At 38.2% G+C, this 26,692-nt stretch overlaps 1 protein-coding gene and 1 pseudogene across 1 annotated transcript in view; one reads left to right on the top strand and one right to left on the bottom strand.

Annotated features, from left to right (window-relative positions):
• The window catches only part of LOC149387722 (cellulose synthase A catalytic subunit 9 [UDP-forming]-like), a 71,797-nt gene extending 50,617 nt beyond the window's left edge, over nt 1-21,180 (bottom strand). The window contains exons 1-3 of the mRNA XM_089622230.1: nt 21,152-21,180; nt 20,927-21,069; nt 12,918-13,229 (exon numbers count right to left, since the gene is read on the bottom strand). Of these exons, the coding sequence (XP_089478356.1) occupies nt 12,918-13,229; nt 20,927-21,069; nt 21,152-21,180 (484 nt within the window). The remainder of the gene's footprint in view (nt 1-12,917; nt 13,230-20,926; nt 21,070-21,151) is intronic.
• A 3,963-nt stretch (nt 21,181-25,143) lies between these two features.
• Nucleotides 25,144-26,335, top strand: LOC149387726 (pentatricopeptide repeat-containing protein At5g50390, chloroplastic pseudogene; annotated as a pseudogene).
• Nucleotides 26,336-26,692: the final 357 nt, after the last annotated feature.

Here is a 26,692-nt window from a genome sequence, read left to right on the forward strand (position 1 = left end):
ATAATATATGATAAGATATTAGAAAAAATGTACGTGCGCACTCGAACAAAACACTCATAAAGTCGTTTCGTATTTAGTCTTCAAATTTTTTCTTTTTTAGTGAATCCGTTGAAAACCCTTTTTGATGTATTCTTCGAGCACAACAGTTGTGGCATTCACTTATGGGATCTAGTGCTATAGATCTGCATAAGGGTTTAGAAAGTCACAATTCAAACCCCCGAACGATAATGTTGAAGTAGTCGAGGCTATAGAGATGAAGTGGGTGTCTAGCTCAATGGTGCGAGATAATGTCCTCCTTTGATGATACCTTCCTCTTCCGTAAAGAAATTCATTACTTTACTCAGTGGTATGTTTTGTCCCATTTTTCTGTTAAAATAAACCATATAAGAGTGAGAATTTATCTTTTATATTTAGTAATGAATTTCTCTCCATGTAAAGTCATGCCAGACACAATTTCTAGTGCCGAAAATGTTATGAGTTTAAAGGTAAAGTTTAATATTGTAGTGTGATCAATTGTGAGGAACATATAGGTGTTATACTCGTCTGGTTTAGGTTATCATTGGTTGGTGTTTAATAATCCTATTCGACAAAGAAGTCTGAAGTATTATGAGTTTCCATCTCAAAACTAAATGAGAGAGTAACTTGGGACTTTTATAAATTCTGTAAGTTATCATTCAGTTTCAATAAATGATGCTAACAAACACATGATGATAAGACTTATTCTTCCAAGTAATAATACGTGATGATAGTAAAATAATATTTCGAACCAAATACATAATAAGACATACGATTAAAATTAATCGTCCTACTAATAAACTAGTTTATAAATTTTACATTTGTTAATTAAGAAGCCTCAGTATGTCTTGGGTGATTAATTTACTTTATCCTATACCTATACATTATAGAATAAATTTAAATCTTACTTATATTTATCTTTATCATATTTAAAAATAATATGTCGAACTAACAGATAACTATTATATTGCTATAAGATAATGAAGTGAATAATGTATTTGTAATTCTCACCGTAACAATGATTTCATTAAGATATATTATAAGAATTGTTTGAAAATATATTAGGAATAATTTAAAAGACAGACTCGTTATACATTGCTTTGATATTGCACGTTGAATTTAAAATTTACAATACGAATAATCCAAACTATATAAAAGGATATTAAATAATGTATGATCATAAAAAATTAGAAAAATATAGTACTTATGCATTAAGAATCAGGATTGCTCAGAAATATCGTGACAAGTCCAGACCGTATATTTTTAGACCAACGGCCAACGGTCTACTCTTAAATGATCTATAATTTCACTGATCTGGTCTATCTTCATAAAAAGTTTGGTCTGGTCTAAGATTTAAAATCGTGGTCTGGATTGGACCAGACCAGTTAATTTTAAAAATAAACAATATTGAAAATTAAAAGTAAACAACATACCCATTCCATCATTCCTTTTTTTTTTGCTCGAACGTTCTATCGTTCTTCTAAAGCAAAACCTAGACTTAAAAAAAAAAAAAAAAATACACCAATCCCAAATCGTGCCTTTCAGAATCCATGGCTGGCTATGATACCTCAGATTTTTTATGTTTTTTTTTTTTTATAGATTTGGGTGGGATTAGACAATTTATAGTAATATTTCTGGTATTGAGAATGATGTTACATAATCCCTGGTGCTTTAGGGTTTGAATGCAGTTAACCATACATGATTTTATAGTTTTCTTTATATGATGAGTTATGATTTTATAATTTATAGTAATCTCAACTTCTAAACTCGGAAAATGAGGACATCGGTTTGATTTGGTCTAGTTATTTTTCACAAGTCCGATTTGGTTTCAATTTTTGATGGTCTAACTAAAGAAACCGGTTTGGTTCTTTCATGGATTTGAGACCGGATCAGACCAAGCACAACTCTAAAAGGAATGATTATACGACTAAATACACTATTATGTTTCGATATCACAAAAAAAAAAAAAAAAAAAAAAAAGAGAGAATTTACATGTTACACTCACCCGTATAATCATTTCTAGAGTGGTCAGATAACGGGTATATACTTGCTGGTAAGTCATTAAAAAATAACTATATACGTATGTTTACCAAATTAGTTCAATATTCCAGATGAGGACGGTTCGTTAGTAAAAAAAAAATAATGTTGTTTTTTTTTTTTAATAATAAAAATTAGAAGCGAATTGTTGTATTTAAAATTAGGATCCATATTTTGCCCATCTTTTTTAAAAGTGACAACAGAAACGACTAGTCCTCTGATGTCCCTACTATATACACGATCCATATTCAATTAAAAAAGGAAAGTAGGTTACGGTAATTATTGGTTATTTCCATTCGGCATAGAACTTTTGGTCACCCCATATCAGCATTCGATTGAGAGGAATCTTGACATTCCTCTTCTTGAGATGCTCGTGCCTGGGCGCGATTCTCTTGCCCAAGCTGAACCCAAAGTACTGCGGAAACTTGAGCAGCTCCTCCGACCCTCTCTCCATCTCCCACACCAAGTAGTCATGCTCGTACCTTAAGCTTTTTGCGCGGTTGCGGTGATCGTCGGGTTGATAGAAGAAATTAATGAAAATAATTCAATAGAATTTCTCCTATGAAATCGAAAACGTGCAAATAATAAAAAATAAAATTGAAACAAAATAAAAATAAATCAAACCGGGTCGTGGATGAATAGCGGGAGCCGTGTATATTCATCATGTTGGACTTGGTGGCGGAGTTATAGAAAAAATCGGTGTCCGTGCGTGCGGCCTTCTTCAGCTTATGAACAGTTACGTGGTGGTATTTATTTAATCATCATATATTTTAATTTTTTTTAATACTTCAGCTTATTAAAATGAAATAAAAATAATACTTCACTGATATTGATCAAGAAAGGAATGATATATGAGAGGTTGAGCACATCCCAACTAGGTTGGCACCCACTCAAAAAATAATTAGCTAATTAATGAGGGAAAAAGAGCCGGTGGGCCTTGGCGTTCTCGGCTTTCTTGTTCTTGAGAACCTTTGCGATCCTTTCCTTCACAGTCGTGCCTGTCTTTGACTTTGTCTTTGTTTTTGTCTTTGTCTTTGTCTTTGTCGTCTTCTTGGCTTCGCGAAGCTTTTCCAAGAGCACCTTCATGCTCTTCCTGGGTCGTTCTTGCCCTCTCATCGCCGTTGACTTGTTCTTCGCCTCATCCTCTGCATCGCAACGCTCTTTCCACAGCAACAGCTTCTCCATACACTTCTCGGGTCCTACTCGTCCTTGCGTTGACTTCTCATCCTCGATTGGGTTGCTTGTGACGCAAGAATAATCGGCTGATATCGACGAAAACTCTTCGCTCAGCAACAGGTCATGTTCGTCCCGAACGCTCTTCTTGAATTCGTCGCTGAAGAGGAACTCCTCGTCCAACGCTGGAAAATCAATCCACAAATCATCCATCGCACCGCAACTATTAACGAACTAGGATCAATCTGCAATCGATATTCTCCAAAATTAATCGAGTATTAGCTTACGAGTTAAAGACTAATGCGGTAATATTTAGGGTTTTGTATTTGGGTTTATTACAATCATGTATCGCAGTAAATGTGGGTAAATTAATTAAGGAATTGCGTACGTACGTTGAATGATCGAGTCTGTCTCTTCGCCGCTGAATAATCGACTTTCGTTGCTCACTTTGCTTGATTCCCTTCAAGAAATCACTAGTAGGGTTTCAGCTTGTGATTTGTTTTATGAGAGTAAATCAGGTAAGTTAAGTCGGTGGCAAAGTGTAATTAATGTAATATACGCAGCTCCGAATACAACTCGTTGCTCATTTCTCGCCACGTGGTATATTTACGCGTATATATGATATCAAAATATTTCTTCCTTCTTCAAAGTAACAATACATGATATGATAATATAATAATATTTTGAACCAAATACATAATAAGACAATACGATAAAATTAACCGTCCTATTAATGGAATATAAATTATACCTTTATAAATCACATAATCAAACCAAATTGTAGTAGTAGTAGGAGTTGATATATGAGAAGCTTTTTTTAATATATATTGATTTTTAATTAAAAAAAATCGGTTAAATAACCGATATCCAGATTTTCCTAAAATCAAATCCGATATCCGGTCCAGTTTTGTAAACCGGATCAGTTATCCGAATCTGAATTTCGGTTAGCTGACGTGGCTCCAAATTTTGGTTTCGGTTCGGTTTGGATATCGGTTTTATCCGATTTTCGGTTCGGTTTTGTACAGCCCTACAAAAAAACATTCATTTTGATTTTTTTTATTGGTATATATTAGCTAGTTAGGTTTGTCTAAAAATTAGAGATAGTCCAAATAAATAAAATAAAATAAAAAAGGCAAATATTAGATGTGAATAGATTTACATACTTAGGTATGCGATTTATATGTAGTATAGCTGTATAAAAAAATTGCTAAATAGATAAGAATTTTGATTATTTTGTTTAAACTTAAAACAATTGTTATTTTGTTAAATAATTAGTTTTATATGATTATTTTTTTAAAAATAAAATTCATTTTTAATCATGTAACTCGAAGTTAATCATAGACTTCATCGAGATATATTCAAAACAAATGAGTTTATTTCTATAAAAAAAAGTAAATTATAAAATTATAAGCCGCTATATTGACTTTATTCTAGGTTTCAAGTCTTAAAAATATACACAACAAACTCGATACATCCAACAATAAAACTAAACTCATTTTTTTTATGGTGTAAAGGAATAGATATTTCTTTCCTTAAATCGTATTTCTTTAAAAATAATATTAGACAAAATAATCGTTATAAATTGATTGCATAGTCAAAGTATTTTACTTTTTGAGTAAAAGAATAATGATTTGAAGTTTTTTTTTTTTTTTACAAAGCTCACAATCCAGATATATTTATATTTAAATTATTCATAAAAAAATTAATTTGTATTGACACTTTTGAATTTTTATTAAATTTATGTACCTAGAACCAAGGATTTAAAAGCCGACGAATTTCCAGGAATTTCGCCCGAAAATTTTTTTTCGGCGAGTCGACGGCCGTCGAAAGGGTAATATGTCATTTCATCGTCGTTTTTTCATTTTTTGTCGCTTTCGCCGATTTTCGTCGTTTGTCGTTTTTACTGTCGTTATTGCTGCTGTTTTTTTTTTAAGTATTATATACAATGTATCAAGTATTACATACAAAATATTATTACATATTTTAGTCTTCAAATATTTTGTGAAGATTCTATTTCATTTGAAAATATTACATACAAAATATTATATAAAAAATATTACATACAAAATAGCTCAAATTTATAAAATATTATACATTAATAGTACAAATTTATAAAATATTATATATATATATATATATATATTTATATATACAGTTTTCTATTAAAAAATATTATATACATAATGTATTTTCTTTATATATGTTTAAAAATTGAAAAATATATGTATGTATTGCGTGTATATATTTTAAATATATTTTACCACATTTTTTCCGTTTGGTTTTTCATCGGTTTGTCGTTTTTCCATGGAAAACGGCATTTGAAAATGGCAAATTGAATACCCTTTTCTCCATTTTTTCCGTTCGGTTTTCCATCGACTTGTCGATTTTCTGTAAATTAGGAGGCTCGAAACGGTAACGAAAACGACATTTGTTTCCTTGCCTAGAACTACTAATTTTTCAACAAAAAATTAGCTGTTTAGCCATCTAAAACACTAGCAATTTGGTTTTACCCATTCTTTCGTTAATTTCCCGTAAATAGCCATCTTGCTTACGTGGCAGCTTATTAATTGAATTAGTTTTACCTTTTTGTCCTTACGCTATTTTAATTAGGCAATTTTTTTTAAATTTCGAATTAAATATTGAAACCGAATAGGGAAGTTTTCAAATTTGAAATTTGAATTTTGAGCAGATTTTGAAAGTTCTCAGCCATTAATTGTTATGTATTTGGAAATTTTCAGCGTTGACTTTAGTTAATTAGTTTCTATTTTCGTTGCAATTCATTAGGTAATTAATTTCGAATTAATTCTTCATTCATTGATATTATTTTGTCTTCCATATATTCATAATTTCCAAAATTTTCGTGCTCAAAATATTTCCAGAATTTTTTCAGTTTATTTACACGAGTATACTGTAAATTGGCTTTCTATTTACAGTGAATATACTGTAAATAAGCTTCGTATTTACACGAATATACTGTAAATAAGCTTCGTATTTACACGAATATACTGTAAATATGATTTCTATTTACACGAACATACTGTAAATATGATATCTATTTACACGAACATACTGTATTAAAAAAAAACCATAAACTTCTCTCAGCAAGAAGCTTGTTGCTCGTCGCCGCCACCTTCGTCGCCACCAGCAGCATCCCCACGCCGCCCACCGCTGCGTACCCCAAAATAGCCCGCGCCTTCGTCGCCATCCACCGCGATCCCCGCGTCACCTCTTCCACAGCGTCCTTCTCAGACTCGATCCCCGATGCAGATTCAAACAATTTTCTACAGCAGATCCAAAAAAACAACGCCACTCACTCAAACAATATTATTGATTTAAAAAACAACGCCATTCTCATATTGAAAATCCTTAATTAACATTCTTGAACAAAAACATTAGGATGCAAACACAATTTCTCGGTAAAGTAAGAACATCCTTTTTTGGAAAAAAAAAAAAAAATTAGAGCAGCCGTAAAAAAAATTTAGAACAGCCATTTTTGAAAAACAAAAAAAAAACTCGGGATATTACCTTTTCTTTGTTGTCGGGTTCGAGTGTTTATGATCTTCAATTGCATAAAAGCTTCCGAAAACTCTTTAATCGCCGAAAAGTTCCAGAACTTCTTCATTTGCCGAGTTTCGATCTGAGTTTTTTTTTTTTTTTTTTTTTGCTCTGAAATGGTTTGGGTTTTTTTGTTATGAAATTGTGTTCGAGTGATTTGTTGAGGCTGCGTGATTTGGTGTATTAATTAATGACGTTAATGACGTTCCTTGAATAGAGGGAGTAGTTATTCACCGAATATTTGGTTTTTAATTTTTTAATATCTGGAGTAAAAATGGGCGGGAGTTATTTAAGGTCATTCATGTTTTTTAACATGCTGTAAATAGATTGCTGTGGCTATTAACAAAAAAGTAACAGAAAGTTGGTTAAAACCAAAATCCTTATAAACGTGTGGCTTATATAGCTATATAACCCATTTCTCAATGAACTATTATTAATTTTAACAAAGGTCGGATCTCGCTATCTACAAATGTGGTTTCTTGGGTCACTCAGCCAACTACTTTTTTTTTTTTTTTTGGTATTTTATGTAAGTGATTTAAAAAGTATTTTATGTTCAGAGTCTTCAGACAAACAGTCAAAACAATATAGGCGGAGTTAACAATGCAAGAAACCGTTTCGTTCAGGCTTCAGACTTCGTACTCTCCGAAGCAAATCTCCGAACGAAACTCGCTCTAATCTTTCTTCTCTGTATTGACACCTAGATTGAGTAAACCCAGCTTGCACCATGAACTCTGTAAATTTCAAATTCCATTGCCTTGAAGCGTGCTTTAGCCTATAAATAGATTTATGAAGCTTGCAAACCAACTTAGAACCATGAATCTTGTTCTCCTCCTGTTTCATATACCCCATAGGTAATTCCATATATACTTCCTCATAAAGATCACCATTTAGAAAGGCATTACTAATATCTAGTTGAAAAAGAAACCAGTTTTGTGAAGAGGCTAAGCTAAGCAAAACTTTGACTGAAACAAATTTAGCTACAAGAGAAAAAGTGTCAAGAAAGTCAACTCCCTCTTTTTGTGTGTAGCCCTTTGCAACTAGACGTGCCTTTCTTCTGGCTAAAGATCCATTTGAGTGAAGCTTGTTGGTGTAGATCCATCTGCAGCCTATAGCCGTTTTGTTTTCAGGAAGAGGCATAACTGTCCAAGTGTTGTTGTTATGCATGGCATCAATCTCTTCCTTCATTGCATCTCGCCACTCTTTATCTACAGCCATATGATAGAATTGTGGAGCAATGTGCAGTGAAACAGACAACACATAATCTCTGAAAGGCATAGACAACTTCTCATAACTTAATACATTATCAAGGGTGTGTTTAGAAGTAAAACGTGCACCTGATTTTATGAGATTGCAATGGTATTCTTTCAGATAATGAGGTTGTACAGGACATCTAACAGATCTCCTTGTAGGTACATCTGTTCCTGTGGAATGTTGAGAGATGTGAACATCTGACCCTGTGTCAATTATAGGTACCTCAAGAGTAGAGGAATGGATGTTAGTCCTAGGTGGTGCAGGAATAAAATTGGGAACAACGTTAGGAATAGGACAATCATCAAAAGGATCTTTAACAGCATCCTTTTCAGTGATATCATGAAAAGGAAAAAGGTTTTCATAAAAAAACAACATCTCTTGATAGAAATACTTCCATAGTATTAATATCCAAGAGTTTATATCCCTTGACACCCTGAGGATAACCCAATAAAACACATTTCCTGGCTCTTGGTTCAAACTTTGTCCTATGTGCCTGCAACGTAGAAGCAAAAAAAAAGACATCCAAAAACTCGCAGGTGAAGATAATCAACCTCCTTTTTGTATAAAAGCTCATAAGGGATTTTATAAGATAAAATAGGAGAAGGAATTCTGTTAATAATGTAAGTAGCAGTCAAAATACAATCACTCCAAAAAGCTATAGGAAGCTGTGATTGAAACAAAAGAGATCTTGCTACACTGAGTAAATGTTGATGTTTTCTTTCCACAACAGAATTCTGCTGTGGAGTCTCAACACAGGAGAATTGATGTATAATTCCATGTTTGGAAAAATAATATGCAAAAAGAAGCTCATGAGCATTGTCAGATCTAAAATTCTTAATGGTGACAGAAAAGTGATTAGAGACATAAGCACAAAAACGAGGAATGATGGTGTGAACATCAGACTTATGCTTCACTAAGAAAATCCAACAGAACCGTGTACAATCATCAACAAGAGTCAAGAAAAATCTGTGTCCAAGACGAGAAGGAACTTTATATGGTCCCCATATGTCACAATAAACCAGATCAAAACAAGATTCATAGAGATTATTTACAGAATGAAAGGGTAAAGGATGTTGCTTTTCAAGAGGGAAAATGTAACAAGGTTGAGTATCTACATCACGACCACTATAAGCTAACCGGTTTTTAAGAGCAACTAAACGTTTAGAGGATAGATGTCCTAGCCTTTGATGCCAAGTGTGTGCTGAGACTTGATTCACACGGATAGTTAGGTTGATGAAGCTATTCTTGGTTAGGATGTAGAGCTCATCTTTTCCTTCACCCTTGCCAATCGTCTTCAAGACTTGGCCTCCTGAATCATAAAAGTAGTATCCGAAAAAGTCACAACAACATTAGAGTCTTTGGTTAGAGCTTTCACAGATATAAGGTTAAACTTAAAAGAAGGTACATATAGCACATTGTGCAAAACCAAATTATTGTGAAGCCTAACAGTCCCTATAAAACTAACATCAGTGATAGTATGATTAGGGAGAGTAACTGTCGAATTTTGTAGAGTTCTTAGTTCTGAAAAAAGAGATTTCTTAGCACATATGTGCCGTGTAGCCCCTGAGTCCAGAATCCAAGAATCATTAACAAAATTCGAAGCAAAAGAAGAGTTGATCAAACCATGTAAACCTGTATGGAATGAAGTCATGTTGACTTCACCGGATGTGCCAGGACTTGTCTTGTTGGAAGCTGTGAGCTGACTGAACAAGTGGTTGATCAACTGGTGGATTTGATCAGAGGAAAGGTGAGAAGTGACCGTTGATGCTGAATAGTCTGGACCTCCTCCATGGCCATTGCTTGATCCTTCAACCGTGTTGGCTTGGTTCTTGGATTTGAACTTGTAACCAGGGGGATATCCATGCACTTTGTAGCATTTGTCCACTGTGTGACCAAGCATCTTGCAGTGTATGCATATACTTCTCTTTTCCTCTGAGCTTCTTGTTGTCTTCACGAACCGCCATGGCAAGAGAGTTGGATTGATCATTGGAGGACAAGGAATCCAAACCAACTGATCTTTGAGTCTCTTCCTGAGACAACATGGCGTAGACTTTGCTTATTGGTGGAATCGGCTCCATGAGAAGGACTTGACCCCGAACATGAGTGTAGTTCTCATTCAATCCCATGAGGAATTGCATAACATATTCCGATTCAGCGAATTCATTCAATTTGGCCTTTCCTCCACAAGTGCACGGACACGTACAGTCTGGTTTGAAATCACAAAGATCTTGATATATAGCCTTGAGTCTTGTGAAGTAAACACCGATGGATTGTTGATCTTGTGATAGGTTGATGAATTCACGCCTTAATTGGAAGATTCTTGGCCCGTTGCTTTGTTGAAATGATCCTTCAGATCGTTCCAAATGTCTCTGGCAGTTCTTCCAAAAAGAATGCTCGAAGCGATTTCCTTGTTCACAGAATTCATGATCCAAATGATAATCGTGCTATTGTTTCGACTCCACAAGCGAAGAAGATCTGGATCTTCAGGCGAAGGCTTCAAGATCGTGCCGTCGATGAACCCTAACTTGTTCTTTGCTTCAAGGACAATGAGCATCGATCGACTCCATGACATATAATTGGTACCTGTCAAGACATTGGAGACAAGGCTACCTCCAGAAGAGTCTGAATGATGAAGATAGTACGGCGATGATTGGTCATCAAAGGTCGACCTAAGGCGAGGATTTCCGGTGATTCCGATGGAAGGCATCTCTGTCGTCGAGGATTGATTGTCCGCCAATGAAGCAGAGGATTAAGAATCCAGGAACCAGACGAGATGAGAAAAGAAGATCAAGATTCTCAGAGATCACGGAAAAGCTCTGATACCATATTTGACTTGAGAATCCGATCCAAGAATGAAAGAAAAAATACTGTTTCATTGATTCAAAATAACCAGAGTACAAAGGTATTTAAATACAAAAAATATCAGCTTTAACAAACGTCAATCGACTATGTCCACACGACAAGTCGTATTGCAATTCATTAAAGCCTCAGACTAAAACGACAACAATAACAAACAAAGAGAAATTAAAAACAAAAAGACGTTAAATAAAACCAACGAAGAAACACAACCAGCCAAAGTCCCTCATCTCCAATACTCTGCGTGTGTTTCCAAAGCTACGATCTCATCTCTATAGCCATGGAAATCTCGCTCGGATCTCGAACCGCCACAATTTCTTGCGTCTTCGGTTTTTCTTCCTCCGATACTCGGTCCTTCGAGCGCCGGAGATCTCTGATATCTCCGCCGAAGGCTGTGGCTCCCCGCGCAAAGTGCTCTCTCCAGCCACGCCCGGAGGCGAAACGTTTCGCGGTGGACGTTGGCGAGAGGAAAAAAACGGCATCGATCGAGGAGCCGAAGGTGGCTACGAGATCGATGAGTGGGATTTGTAATGAGATAGAGATGCTTGTTTAGGGGAAGAGATACGAAGAAGCACTCGAGCTTTTCGGGGTTTTGGAGATCGCTGGCTGTAATGGAATCCGGACCAGTACTCTCGATTCACTGGTAAGGGCTTGCGTCGGATTGAACTCCGTTAGAGGAGTGAAAAATCTCTCTGAATTCGTTTCCAGGACTTGCCTTGAATTGGATTTGCACATGAGGAAGAGGTTTCTTTATATGCACGTGAGGTGCGGGATGATGATCGACGCACGCAAACTATTCGACGAATTGCCCGAGAGGGACTTGGTCTCATCCACCATGATGATCGCGGGCCTCGTGGATTCGAGGCGCTTCACCGAGGCGATCAGTCTGTTCGTCGTGATCCACGAGAAATTCTCCAAGATCGGAGTTAATGATTAACTCAGGTGGAGTTAATGTGATGAAGATTGCCACCGAAAACAACTCGGCTGATATGATGACAAAGCCACTACCAGCAACAAAGTTTCAACATTGTCTGAAGATAGTCAATGTTGGAAGCTGTGTAAAAGAAGAGTAAATGGACAAGGGGTTTATGATCTAAATGATTTGAGAGGACTTAGATCAAGGTGGAGAATTGTTATGAAGTGATCTAATCCTAGTGTGCCACGTGGAGCAGCACAAGGGAATCGCCTACATCAGACTTCAGCACGTCTGCTGTAATTCTGCCGTTGGATCTTGATGACGTGCACAGGAAGCTACCGCGTGGGTTTGTCTTTAAATTGAGCTAGGTTTGGTTTCTCCTTGTAATTCATTCATTCTGTTTTCTGAGAGACACGTCGTAGTGAGAGAAAGTAGAGAGAGAGCGAGATAAGCTGTTAGAGAGAAACAACAGTTGAGAGATTCCTCAATACTTGTAATCTGTAATATCTACTCGAGAGTCTTGATCTCATTGATAGTGAAGAAACCCCAAGGCTGGACGTAGGTCAATTTAAGACCGAACCAGGATAAAATCGCTGAGTTCTTTTCTTTTTCCGCTTAGTTTCAGTTCTTGTTTGTGTTTGCATGTGTTGCTTGCGATGCAAGTTATTTCTGTGTTCATTGATTATTAGCGCAGATCATCTTGAATTGGTTTGAAGACTCAACACCTCTCTTTTCTTGCCTCGCTTCCCACTTTTACACTGTCTTTCCATTCCTCATTGGACTCATTGCCATAACCTTCTCTCTCTCCATCAAATTCCTTAGCAGCAACTACACATTCCAATCACAGCAACTTAATTAATTGAATGTCTATATATATATATATATATATATATATATATATATATATATATATATACATATATATTTCTGGTATCGATTAGGAAATCCAATTACCACTTCCGCCAACAGAGAAAGCGTGAACATTGGGCTGCCATTGCTGATTACTGTTATTATTGTTATGGTTGTCTCCACCGTCCTGTAAAATAAATAATTATTTATAATTGCCCTTAAAATGTCTTCAAATAGATACGGAAATGTACGTAGTATCACACACCTCTGTGGCGCTTATAACGAGTGTTGCACTGAGGACAACACTGGTTTCCGTCGCTGCGCTCGTAGTCGTAGCACGGCCGGCACACCGGAAACTTGCACACGTGGCACGCCAAGAACACCTCTCCGTTCTCGTTGCACCCGATCTCGTCCCCACACACACGGCAAGTGCTCTTCGACAAGGCTTGTCGTGTCGGAGGCCGATTTTGCAAAAAAAAATTAAAAAAAAAAATTATGTCGTGTTGTTGAATCGAGTATTGTGTCTGTGAGTGTGTGGGGTTAGGAAAGTTATACCTCGGTTGACACCCACTCAACTCTCAACATTTAACATTCAGTTTGTATTTACAATTACAACCATATATACAATGGAATGGAAACAAACAATACCAAAAAATCTTTTGAACCATATATCAAAATATTACTTCCTTCTTCAAAGTAACAATACATGATATGATAATATAATAATATTTTGAACCAAATACATAATAAGACAATACGATAAAATTAACCGTCCTATTAATGGAATATAAATTATACCTTTATAAATCACATAATCAAATCAAGTTGTAGTAGCAGTATGAGTTGATATATGAGAAGTTTTTTTTAATATATATTTATTTTTAATTAAAAAAATCGGTTAAATAACTGATATCCAGATTTTCCCAAAATCAAATCCGATAACCGGTCCAATTTTGTAAACCGGATCTGTTATCCGAATCCGAATTTCGATTAGCTGACGCGGCTCCAAATTTCGGTTTCGTATCGGTTTTATCCGAAATTCGGTTCGGTTTTGTACAGCCCTACAAAAAATCATTCATTTTTATTGGTATATTATTAGCTAGTTAGGTTTATCTAAAAATTAGAGATAGTCCAAATAAAAAAAAAAAAAAAAAGGCAAATATTAGATGTGAATAGATTTACATATTGAGGTATGCAATCTATATGTAGTATAGCTGTATAAAAAAATTGCTAATTAGATAAGAATTTTGATTATTTTGATGTAAACTTAAAACAATTGTTATTTTGTTAAATAATTAGTTTTATATGATTATTTTTTTTAAATAAATTGTTTTATTTTGAAAAATAAAATTCATTTTTAATCATGTAACTCAAAGTTAATCATAGACTTCATCGAGATATATTCAAAACAAATTAGTTTATTTTTATATAAAAAAAGTAAATTATAAAATTATGAGCCGCTATATTGACTTTATTCTAGATTTCAACACTTAAAAATATACACAACGAACTAGATACATCCAACAAAATAAAACTAAACTCATTTTTTAATGGTGTAAAGGAATAGATATTTCTTTCCTTAAATCGTATTTATTTAAAAAAATATAATAGACGAAATAATCGTTATAAATTGATTGCATATTTATATTTAAATTATTCATAAAAAATTTAATTTGTATCGACACTTTTGAATTTTTATTAAATTTATGTACCTAGAACCAAGGATTTAAAGCCGACGAATTTCCAAGAATTTCGCCCGGAAATTCGTTTCCGGCGAGTCAGCGGCCGTCGAAAGGGTAATATGTCGATTCGTCGTCGTTTTTCGGTTTTTATCGATTTTCGTCGTTTGTCTTTTTACTGTCGTTTTTGCTGCTGTCGTTTTTTTTTTAAGTATTATATACAATGTATCAAGTATTACAATAAAATATTATTACATATTAGTCTTCAAATATTTTGTGAAGATTCTATTTCATTTGAAAATATTACATACAAAATATTATATACAAAATATTACATACAAAATAGCTCAAATTTATAAAATATTATACATTAATAACACAAATTTATAAAATATTATATATATATATATACAATTTTTTATTAAAAAAGATTATATACATAATGTATTTTATTTATATATGTTTAAAAATTGAAAAATATATGTATGTATTACATGTGTATATTTTAAATTTATTTTGCCACATTTTTTCCGTTCGGTTTTTCATCGGGTTGCACTAGTACAAAAAAAAGCATTGGGTGCGACTTTTTTCGCACCCAAAGGTCGAAAGTCGCACCCATTGATACCTTTAGGTACGACAAAGTCGCACCCGAAAGTTCGCACCTAAAGGTCATGGGTGCGACTAGTCGCACCCGAAGGTCATGATTTTTAGGTGCGACTTTTAGGTGCGGATATTCGCACCCATATTCGCACCCATAAGTTAGAAAAAATGTGCGAAAAAGTCCGCGCGAAGGCCATTGGGTGCGACTAGTCGCACCCATAAATTTGGCGGGTAGGCCAACGGGTGCGACTAGTCGCACCCAAAATCATTCGCGCCAAGTCTTTGGGTGCGACTAGTCGCACCCAAATTCATTCGCGCCAAATTTATGGGTGCGACTAGTCGCACCCGATAGCTGTTTTTAAGTTTTTTTTATTTATTATTTAATATTTATTAATTAGAAATTCATTAATTACGAATTCTATAATTGTAATCAAATAACTAAATAGTTTATTAATTAGAAAAATTCATTAATTAATATTTATAATCATAATATATTACGAATTCTATAATTGTAATCAAATAACTTAATAGTTTATTAATTAGAAAATTCATTAATTAATATTTATAATCATAATAAAAACTAACCATTTGTTGTTCGATTACAATAATTATATAATGTACGACAAATAATTAAAATAAATGTTCATTCTTTTCCCTTTCCTTTTCCTCGGTTTGTAAACCAATCCTTGAACATTTTACTCCATCTTCCGCCAAATCTTCCTCCAGAACTGCTGCTACCTCCTCGTCCACTTCCGCTCGTACGCTCACTGCCGCTCGTACGCTCTCGCTGGTAATCTGCTGAACCTGGCGGCGTCGTCTGAGCATCTGCCATTGAAACTGATGGCGGCGTTGTCTGATGCATAGGGTGCATCTGAGGCGGCGGCGTCGTCTGAGGCATCTGTGGCATCATGTCGGGCGACATCTGCGGCATCTGTGGCATCGTGCCGGACGACATCTGAGGCAAGGGTGAAAACTGCTGCGTGAACGCGAAGATTTGTCGCTGCATCTCCTCCATCTGCTGTTGTTGTGCCGCCATAGCGAGTTGTTGTGCCGCCACCTGAGCTTGGAGCTCGCCAACCACTGGATCTGGAACGCGGCGCCGCGACGAGCCTGAGCCTGACGACGAGCTTTCGTCCTGAGCCTGAGCAATAGCCCAAGATGTTCTCGGGACCGTTGGACCTATTCCAACGTACCAATCTTGACGGTTCCCGAGAATTTCTAGCATCGCGTGCTCCTCTGCGGCGTCCTGGTCAAAGACTACGCCTTGCTCTTCTGCTTGTCGCTGAAGATCCGCCAGTAGAGTAACTATCCGCGCCTTTACACATAAAAAAATTATTAAAAATTAATTATTATGTAAGTAACGTACTCTTAATTATAACATATGACTTACATGTGCTCGTCTCGCCCAATCTGTCGTCCATTCACCTTTTCTATTATGGTGTTTTTGCTCCCACGTCGTTAACGCGGAGCCCAAAGTCCCATCATCCTTACTCTGTAATTGTTATGAAAATATAAGTACTGAATTTATTTCAACTTAAGTATTTCAAAATTAGAATAACTTACGTTCAAATGACGATGAGCCAAGAAAGAAAGAGATCCTTGAGTCGACCTCGTCTTCTTCTTCTTCGAATTCTCCTTGTTGCGAGTAAATTTTTTCTGCAAATAATTAATTTTGTCATTATTCAATCTGATAAAGATATTGTGATTTATTACAATCATACATTACGTACCTTCCAATCGTCAGTCGCGAACTCGTCTACCACCGCCTCCCAATCCTCTTTCTTATATCCCGGTGGTGTTTCCGCCTTAGCGTTTTCTGTGCTCCCACAAAACTCCAATCTGAACTTCTCTGATAGCTTGGACTTCTGGTTGCGTCGCCTGATCTTGGCATTCCGAATGATAGCCTGATCAATCGTATTCTGAAAGCAATCCGCAGGTTGATCCTCGCCGGTGTCAAGATCCGTGTACACAAATCTGAACTCGGAATGAAGTGCGCTCAAAATAGCAGCCAACATCTGTGGCGTCACTTCACTCCAATCACGAGTCGTAGGCGGGATATGTGCTTTCACCAAAGCACCGAGGCGGTTGTTAAATAGTCCAACTTTTTTATTTTCTTTCCTTATCTCTTGATAGAATGTTTGGCTTATTGGGTCCCACTTGACCACCTTCGCACCCGGTACCCCCTGTGTTGCTCGCGCCGACGTCGAGCCGGTTGTTGGTCCCCTTGATTTCTTAGGACCTTGGGACTCAGGTTCCTGTGGCGGACCTTGAGAATCCGGTCTCTGTGGCGAATCTCCACCAGAACCTGAAGCGGTCGACATCCTATAAAATGAAAACAACATTTATAAATTGACATCGTATAAAATAAAACAACATTTGTGAACATACATCACAAAACAAAAGGAAACAACATCATACAAAAACGTGGGTGACACCACGGATATATTTTATTATAAAACCTCACATATGGCGGTGGAAAACCGTGGTTACATAGATAGTTCTCATTCATCGTCATCACTACCTATATCAACATCAACATCAACATCAACATCTTCTCCCTCAAAAACGATGCATTCCTCATGATCATCATCGTCTTCCTCACCATCGTCAACGATATTTACTAGCTCAGCATCTTCGATTTCATGTCGATGATTCAGACGATCGATGTTTGACAATTCTATTGTCAACGGAATCGAGGCTGAGGTGGTGGGGTCGACTTCAGGAACGTCCCAAATCCCTCGATGATTGCATTCCTGAACGATTTCCCAGTTACCACCTAAAACAAGATCTTTGATGTAAAAGACTTGTTTCTCTTGAATTGTGAGTATGTACGGCTCCTCTGTAAACCACTGTTTCGCGGTAAAAGCACTCGTTTCTCCAGTAGTCTTATCGTTGTGAACTAGTCGTCGAGCATCGTGCTTGTCACCGTACCATATACATTTGAATAATACAACACGACAGTCGTACCTATAATTCAGCACTTTGACGTCTTCCATACGACCGTAGTAAGTGAAATCATCCACAGGCACACATACACCGCTATTTTGAGTGACTCGTTGATTATCGCGACGATGAGTAATGAACTTCACGCCGTTAACAAAGCAGCATGGATATTGATAAGCGACTTAAAAGGGAACCAATAGAAAGCGAGTAGATCTCGTCAGACACGTCAGACCCACTAGCTTTCATTTCAAAAATCTGGTTATTACGAAACAAAGTATTGGTTAGCACTTGTGTGTTTATAAAAAACCGGGTTATTGTGTTATTACCTTGTTCGCAAACCAATCTTTGAATCCCTTTCTATGCTCCGCTTCAATATCGCGAACTCCAGATTCGTTCAGGAAATCCAAATGCTCGCTGTTGCATGTTTAAAACATTGCGTAAAGAAAATACAACAATGAAATAAGTTAGAGAAGCAAGTGGATCGATTACTTACACCAAATACGGATCCACTTCAGGACAGTTGGTATAGATGTACCACTCCGCTTTTTCTCTTTGCTCATCGTCTAATACTATCGCGTTCATCATCCCATAAGGCACACACATCTCGGATCGAAAAATGGAGAGCTCTCGCACTTGAACTTCTTCAACTACCTTCTTATCTTCAATATACCTTGCAATGAACGTTAGATCTTCTTCTACAACATAAGCTTCAGCAATAGAGCCTTCTGGTCTAGCTCTATTTTTGACAAAATGTTTTAACGTCCCAAGGTATCTCTCAAAAGGGTACATCCACCGCATATGCACCGGGCCGCCGTGCAACGCTTCCTCTGGTAGATGGATCGCCACGTGAACCATGATCGTGAAAAAAGCAGGTGGAAATATCATCTCAAGCTTACATAAGATCTCGACGATAGACTCTTGCGCTCTTTCGAGATCTTCAGCTCTTAATGTTCTCGAACTTATCAACTTGAAAAAGTTGCAAAGCTCAGTGATCGTATCATGTATTGGTTGTGGCACAAAAGGACGAATACCAACAGCCAACAATCTTTGCAAGATCACGTGGCAATCATGCGACTTCAAACCTGTGAGCTTTCCATCAGGTACTCTTTCTTCATGCACAACCAAGGCGGCAAGTTGTACGTCGTAAATACTACAGGCCACATGCTGTATGATAGGCTCATATCCCCAAACGGGTTGAATCCATCCGCAGCTAGCCCAAGCCGCACGTTCCGAGGCTCTGCAGCAAAACCTGGGTATCTCTCGTCCAAATTCTTCCACGCGGTACCATCAACAGGATGTCGTAGAACGCCAGCTTCCCTGACGCGATCTCTTTCGTGCCACTCCATATGAAGCGCCGTGTGTCGAGATGCGTACAGTCGCTTCAATCGATCTTTCAAGGGAAAATATCGCAATATCTTCTGCGGTATCTTCTTACCAGTTGGCTTCCATCTACTCTCGTTACATATCGGACACACGTCGACGTTCGCGAGATGTTTTCGGAATAGGACACAGTCATTAATACACGCGTCGATCATCTCGTATCCCATGCCAAAACGTTTCAGCTTCGCTTTTGCCTCGTAGTGCTTCTCCGGTATTCGATTACCGGCTGGATGAGACTTCCTCAAAAGCTGCAGCAGTTCTGTGAACGACTTGTTCGTCCAATGGTTCGTGACTTTAAGGTGCATCAACTGAACCAAGAATGACAACGACGAAAACTCCTTGCATCCAGGGTACAATTCCGCTTCCAACTCAGCGAACAAGTCTTCCACTTGCTCCTCCACACGCACATCGCTCGGAGCCGGCTCCGTAACACCATCGAAATCCTCGTGATCTCTTATATCCTCCATAGCAGCATGTATTCCTCCTACTCCTCTCTGGGTTGTTTCTCCGATGGGGACTTCTTCAAGATGACCGACGGAACGCACGACCTCGCCATGATGATACCATTCTGTGTAGCCCGGGGTAAAACCTTTGTTTAGCAGATGATGCCTTACAACCCCAATGTCGTGCCATCTCACGTTGTTGCAAGGCTTGCATGGACATCGATATTCGTAATTATCGTTCGGAACGCGGATAAATTCATTAACTCCGAGTTTATACTGCAAGGACAACCGATTGTTTTCGGTGATCCAATCTCTACTTGGATTGGACATTGATTTCGCTAAACGAAATGAAAAAAGAACAATTATTAAGAGTTGTTGTTAAGTGACGAAGACGAATGAAGTCGATTACTTATTGGTACGGGACGAAGATCAATGAATGAAGATGAGATTATGAATTTTATGTTATTTGAGAATAATATGCTAGAAACTCAATCTAAAATTCGGCAGAGTTTCCCCTATAATACTAACAAACCAAAAACCAGCAAACTCATTTAAAAGCATATACAAATCATCTAAAACTATCATAATAATCAACTAAACTCTAAACAGAACCTCCGTGGCTCGTTTACAACAAACTAACTAATTCTATCAACTTAAATTAATTCAAACATAACATATGTTAATTCAATCCAAACATATCATTTACTAAATCACAAACATAAGCATGTTACTATACAATCTAAACATGTTATTAAATTAATTCAAATTAACATTACTAAAATTAACATAACATTTGTTAATTCAATCCAAACATATCATTTACTAAATCACAAACCTAAGCATTTTATTATACAATCTATACATGTTATTAAATTAATTCAAATTAACATAACATTTGTTAATTCAATCCAAACATATAATTTACTAAATCACAAACCTAAGCATTTTACTATACAATCTAAACATGTTATCAAATTAATTCAAATTAACATTACTAAAATTAACATAACATTCACAATATAACATTACTAACTAAACTAAAATGTCTAATTAACATTTCAAATTAAGTAAACTAATGATATCATTTACAATTTACTAATGTTATATATTAAGTAATAATTTCAAATTACAATTAACATATAAAACTAACCTAACTAAACTAAATTGGCTATCTAATTAACTTTCTAATTAATTAGAGTACATATAAGAATATAAATAAATGAACTAACCTCTTGAAGAGCCGACGAGCAAGGACGGTGGCTTGAGGCTGTGAGCGACGGAGCAACGGAAAAAAGCTCGGGGTTGCAGTGAGGCGTGCTCGGACGAAGCGAAAGAGGCTGTCGGAGTAGGACTGTCTCGCAGCGAGAGGCACCTGCTCCGTGAAATCAATCCAAAAGTCACAAATTGAACACGTATTCCATGAAATCAACCAATTGAACACGTAACAACCAAACCTCAACCTCAAATTGAAATATTCAAACATCAATTTCACGATTTACGTTCAAAATCCAAAAGCCCCAAAATTTAAAATCCTAATCGGACCAAACACTCTTTTCTCTCATTCTCTGATCTTCACACTTCATAGTTTAAAAAGAAAATACATAATTTCTAGAGATAACTCTTTCAACATTACATCAAATGCACCCAAACAGAGAAGCACACACCCACACGGTCACACCCACTCCCTCATTCACTCTAGAAGAAAAAACCCCTAATTTTTCTCAGAGGCAAAGAGACTGTAAGAGACCAAGGGAAATAGATAGAGGGAAAGATGAGTGATAGAGAGAGACGAACCTGTAGGCTGAGAGAGAGAGGGTCGTGGCGGCAGTCGGAGGAGCGTAGTGGTGGCGGCGGCGACGGGGTGGCCGGAGAGAGAGAGGGCAGTGGCGGCGAGAGGTTGGAGGTTGGAGTGGTGGCTGCGACGGGGTGGCCGGAGAGAGAGAGGGCAGTGGCGGCGGTCCTCGTGACGGAGGCTGAGAGGTCGTGGCGGCGGTCGGAGGAGCGTAGTGGTGGCGGCGGCGACGGGGTGGCCAGAGAGAGAGAGGGCAGTGGTGGCGAGAGGAGGTTGGAGTGGTGGCTTCGACGGGGTGGCCCGAGAGAGAGAGGGGCAGTGGCGGCGGTCCTCGTGACGGAGGCTGAGAGGTCGTGGCGGCGGTCGGAGGAGCGTAGTGGTGGTGGCGGCGACGGGGTGGTGGCGGCGACGGGGTGGGAGAGAAGGAGAGAGTCGGAGACAGAGAGATAGAGGCGGTAAGGTTTTTTTGGGCGAATTTGGTGTTTGAATGAAAACCTATCGAGCATGCTTTATATATAAAGACTTTTAAATTTGGGTGCGACTTTGTCGCACCCAATGACACCTTTGGGTGCGACTAAGTCGCACCCAATGACCTGTGTCAGTTGTTTCGGGTGCGACTAAGTCGCACCCAATGACATTTTTTTAAAAAAGGGGGAAGTTTTGGCCGCCGAAATTTTTTTGGACATTTAGGTGCGACTTAGTCGCACCTATAAGTTTGGAGACAGTATTGGGTGCGACTAAGTCACACCCAATAGTAGTACAACACTATTGGGTGCGACTAGTCGCACCCAAATTCAAAAAATTTCCCGAAAATTTTTCAGCGCTTAATTGATTTTTGGGTCCGACTATTCGCACCTGAAAGTCTTTTTGGTGCGACTTTTAGGTGCGAATAGTCGCACCCAAAAGTCAACCGCACCGGAAAACTGTATTTGTAGTAGTGTTGTCGTTTTTCCATGGAAAACGGCATTTGAAAACTGCAAATCGAATACCCTTTTCCACATTTTTTCCGTTCGGTTTTCCATCGACTTGTCGATTTTTCGTAAATCAAGAAGTTCGGAACGGTAACGAAAATGACATTTTTTTTCCTTGCCTAGAACTACTAATTTTTCAATGAACTATTATTAATTTTAACAAAGGTCGGATCTCGCTATCTACAAATGTGGTTTCTTGGGTTACTCAGCCAACTACTTTTTTTTTTTTTGTATTTTATGTCAGTGATTTAAAAAGTATTTTATGTTCAGTCTTCAGACAAACAGTCAAAACAACATATGCAGAGCTAACAATGAAAGAAACCGTTTCTTTCAAGCTTCAGACCAACTCTACCCGAACGTCATTCCCACTGAATGATGTCAGGGTGGAGTCCAACCATACCCTATATCCCACGCCAAAATGACGTGGGTGTTTAATTGATTTTAGTGTTGCGCCAAATATGGCGCAACACTATTCACTACACTAAATTTTTTTTTAGCCCTTGTAAAGTTTATAATTTATACATTTGCACTTATTTATAAAATTATATCATATTTATCCTTAAATTATTCATATTTTATATTTTTGTATTTTAAATTTATTTTCAAATACAACATTGACATTTAGAGTTTGAGAAAAACTAAAATGACATTAATAAATATTAAGTTTAGTTTATGTTAATTTGTATTTTGAATTATTTTATGGAGTAATATTTTATTATTAAATAATGAATAAGTGGTATAATTGGAAGATATGAAATAAATATAGAGTTTTCTAAGTAACTAGGCCACCTATAACACTAGGTTTGAGATTTAGCATATGTTTGGAGTTTTCTAGGGAAACAGCCAAACGTATTAGATGGCAAAATATTTTTTACTTTTTTGTCCTTCAATAATTAAAGCAGTTTTTTAAAATCAAGTTATTTTTTTTTCCTTTTTTGTACATGTTAAATTCCTATTTTGTAGAAAGTAGTTACCAGATATTAGAATCCACGTTCTCTCTCTCTCTCTCTCTCTCTCTCTCTCTCTCTCTCTTTCTCTCTCCACAAAATCAGATCTGCTTTTTTTTTTAACCACGCTCTCTCTCTCTCTCTCTCTCTCTCTCTCTCTCTCTCTCTCTCTCCACAAAATCATATCTGGGGTTTTTTTTAAACCTTCAACATGCCAAGATGACGAGGAAGACGCCGAGGTCGCGGGCCAAGGGGGCAGTCCAGCCGAAGAAGTTGTCGCCGATGACGCAGATCGGCCGGAGGCGGCGGAGGAGGTCGGCTAAGGCTCGTCGGAGCCAGATAAACGCCCACAAGAGGCGGTTGACGAGAGCGTAGGGGAGGGAGAGCTTGGAGACGGGGTCGCGACGAGCCTCACGGTGGTGGTTGGCGGGAGTGAAGATTTTCGAATGTCAGTTTTTGGAAAAATGTAGAGTTACAAATTATTTATTTACAGTTATTTCCATTTATTTCCATTCAAATTACTTAAATGTGGAGAATGAGATAATTTCCAGTAATTTACGTTTATTATCTGTGTTGACAGGTTCTTACACAGTAACGTCAGTCTTGGTGAAACTGTTCTAGATTAGCGCGCCGCGTGATTGATGATATCTTTGATAAAATATTTTGTTGAGATTTGTTAGAGGTTAAAGGCTACGTATAACAATTTTGAAATTGTCTGTTATTTTACATCGTTATTGCCTATTATTTAATATAATTATATTCATTATTTCCATTTGATTTAGTAAAAGGGTAAATTAGTCTATTAATTATTGACACCTAAGCACGTTGACTATTTTCCTAAAAAATATGAAATATAAGCTAAAAATAAAATCTATAGTTTCAAACTTGTTATTTTGCTACACTGCCCATAAATATAATAGTATGGAAATAAAAAGAGAAAGTAAAAAAAAAAAAGAATATAAAAATAATATTTCAATTTGTTATAGATAAGAGTTGAAAATGGTTTAATCGGGTGGATGGAGTTGGTCTCAGACTTCGTACTCTCCGAAGCAAATCTCCGAACGAAACTCGCTCTGATCTTTCTTCTCTGCGTGTGTTTCCAAAGCTACGATCTCATCTCTATAGCCATGGAAATCTCGAACCGCCACAATTTCTTGCGTCTTCGGTTTTTCTTCCTCCGATACTCGGTCCTTCGAGCGCCGGAGATCTCTGATATCGCCGCCGAAGGCTGTGGCTTCCCGCGCAAAGTGCTCTCTCCAGCCACGCCCGGAGGCGAAACGTTTCGCGGTGGACGTTGGCGAGAAGAAAAAAACGGCATCGATCGAGGAGCCGAAGGTGGCTACCAGTACTCTCGATTCACTGGTATGGGCTTGCATCGGATTGAACTCCGTTAGAGAAGTGAAAAATCTCTCTGAATTCGTTTCCAGGACTGGCCTTGAATTGGATTTGTACATGAGGAAGAGGTTTCTTTATATGCACGTGAGGTGCGGGATGATGAAAGTAGCACGCACACTGTTCGACGCATTGCCCGAGAGGGACTTGGTCTCATCCACCATGATGATCACGGGCCTCGTGTATTCGAGGCACTTTGCCGAGGCGATCAGTCTGTTCCTCGTGATCCACGAGAAATTCTCCGAGATCGGAACCCACACATTCACCACCGTGATGCGAGCCTGCTCTGGCCTCGGAATCGTGACGATCGATCGGATGCCTTCGTGGCCTGCGCTCTGATCAACATGTACAGCAAGTGCAACTCCATTAAAGAAGCTCGGCTCGTGTTCTCCAGGATGGCGAAGAAGACAGCGGTGGCTTGGAACTCGATCATCGCAGCGAACGTGCTCCACGAACACACCGAGGAAGCCCTGAGTTCGTACTACGAGATGAGAGACTCGGGCGTTAAAATCAACCAATTCACGTACTCCATAGTCATCAAGATCTGCTCGAGGCTCGCCTCGCTGGCGCACGGCAAGCAAGCCCACGCCGACCTTGTGAGCCACGGCTACGGATTCGACCTCGTCGCCAACACCTCGCTCATCGACTTCTACGGAAAGTGGGGCAGCGCCAAGGACGCCCGCAACGTGTTCGACAAAATGCCGTTCAAGAACGTGATCACGTGGAACGCGATGATCGCCGCGTACGGCAACCACGGGCTCGGGAGCGAGGCCATCAAGCTCTTCGAGAGGATGACGAGGGAGAACAACCGGGAGATCATCCCCGACCACATCACGTTCCTCACGGTCCTCTCGGCTTGTTCCTACTCGGGCCTCTCCGATCAAGCCTGGGCGATCTTCGAGTCGATGAGCAGAGACCACAATGTCAAGCCTCGGGCGATGCACTACGCGTGCATGATCGAGCTGCTCGGGAGAGAAGGCTGGTTGGAAGAAGCCCACGAGATGATACTGAAAGCCCCGTTCGAGCCCAAGATCAACATGTGGGACGCGCTTCTCACCGCTTGCCGGGTCCACGGGGATTTGGAGCTCGGGAGAATCGCCGCCGAGAAGATCTACGGAATGGAGCCGGAATTTGTCAACGGCTATCTAGTCCTCTTGAACATAGACAAGGCCACAGGAAAGGCAAAGGAAGCTTTTTCCGTGCTTCGGACCATGAAAAGGAAGGGTCTGAGGATTTTCCCGGCGTACACTTGGATAGAGGTGAAGAAACAGGCTCACGTGTTTCGGTCTGGAGACAAGACCCATGCGGAAACCGAAAAAATCTACCGGAAACTCGAGGAACTGACGGCCGAGATCACACAGCTCGGGTACGTACCCGAGCGAGGCTCTGTGCTCGACGAACGCGAAGAACGGTCGTCGCATCAGAGCGAGAAACTCGCGATCTCGTTCGGGATCATCAGTACTTCCGACGGGACGCCGCTGCAGATCGTGCAGGGCCATCGGGTCAGCGGCGATTGCCACTCCGCGATCAAGTTGATCGCTTTGGTCTCCGGGAGAGAAATCGTTCTCAAGGACGCTAGTAGGTTTCACCATTTCAAAGATGGAGATTGTTCTTGTGGAGATTATTGGTAATTTCTTTCAACAATTATACTACACCTTGTTTCATTTTACTTCTATTCTTCAGTTAGTATCATAAAGATGGGAATTGCTCTTGTGGAGATTATCGGTGACTTTCTTTTTCAAGTACACAACTTTAATGTTAAGATTGTCCATTTAATCATAGCTCAATAATAAATAAAAATTGGCCTACTCTTGTTATTCAGTTGTGAGTAATTTTTATTTATTCTTTTATTGAGAGGTGATTTAAGACTTACATGTAATCATCCCCATCGGC

This window comes from Urtica dioica, chromosome 8 (assembly GCF_054948205.1).
Source record: "Urtica dioica subsp. dioica isolate 48M chromosome 8, U.dioica_male_clone48M_v1_H2, whole genome shotgun sequence".
Classification (NCBI taxonomy): domain Eukaryota; kingdom Viridiplantae; phylum Streptophyta; class Magnoliopsida; order Rosales; family Urticaceae; genus Urtica; species Urtica dioica.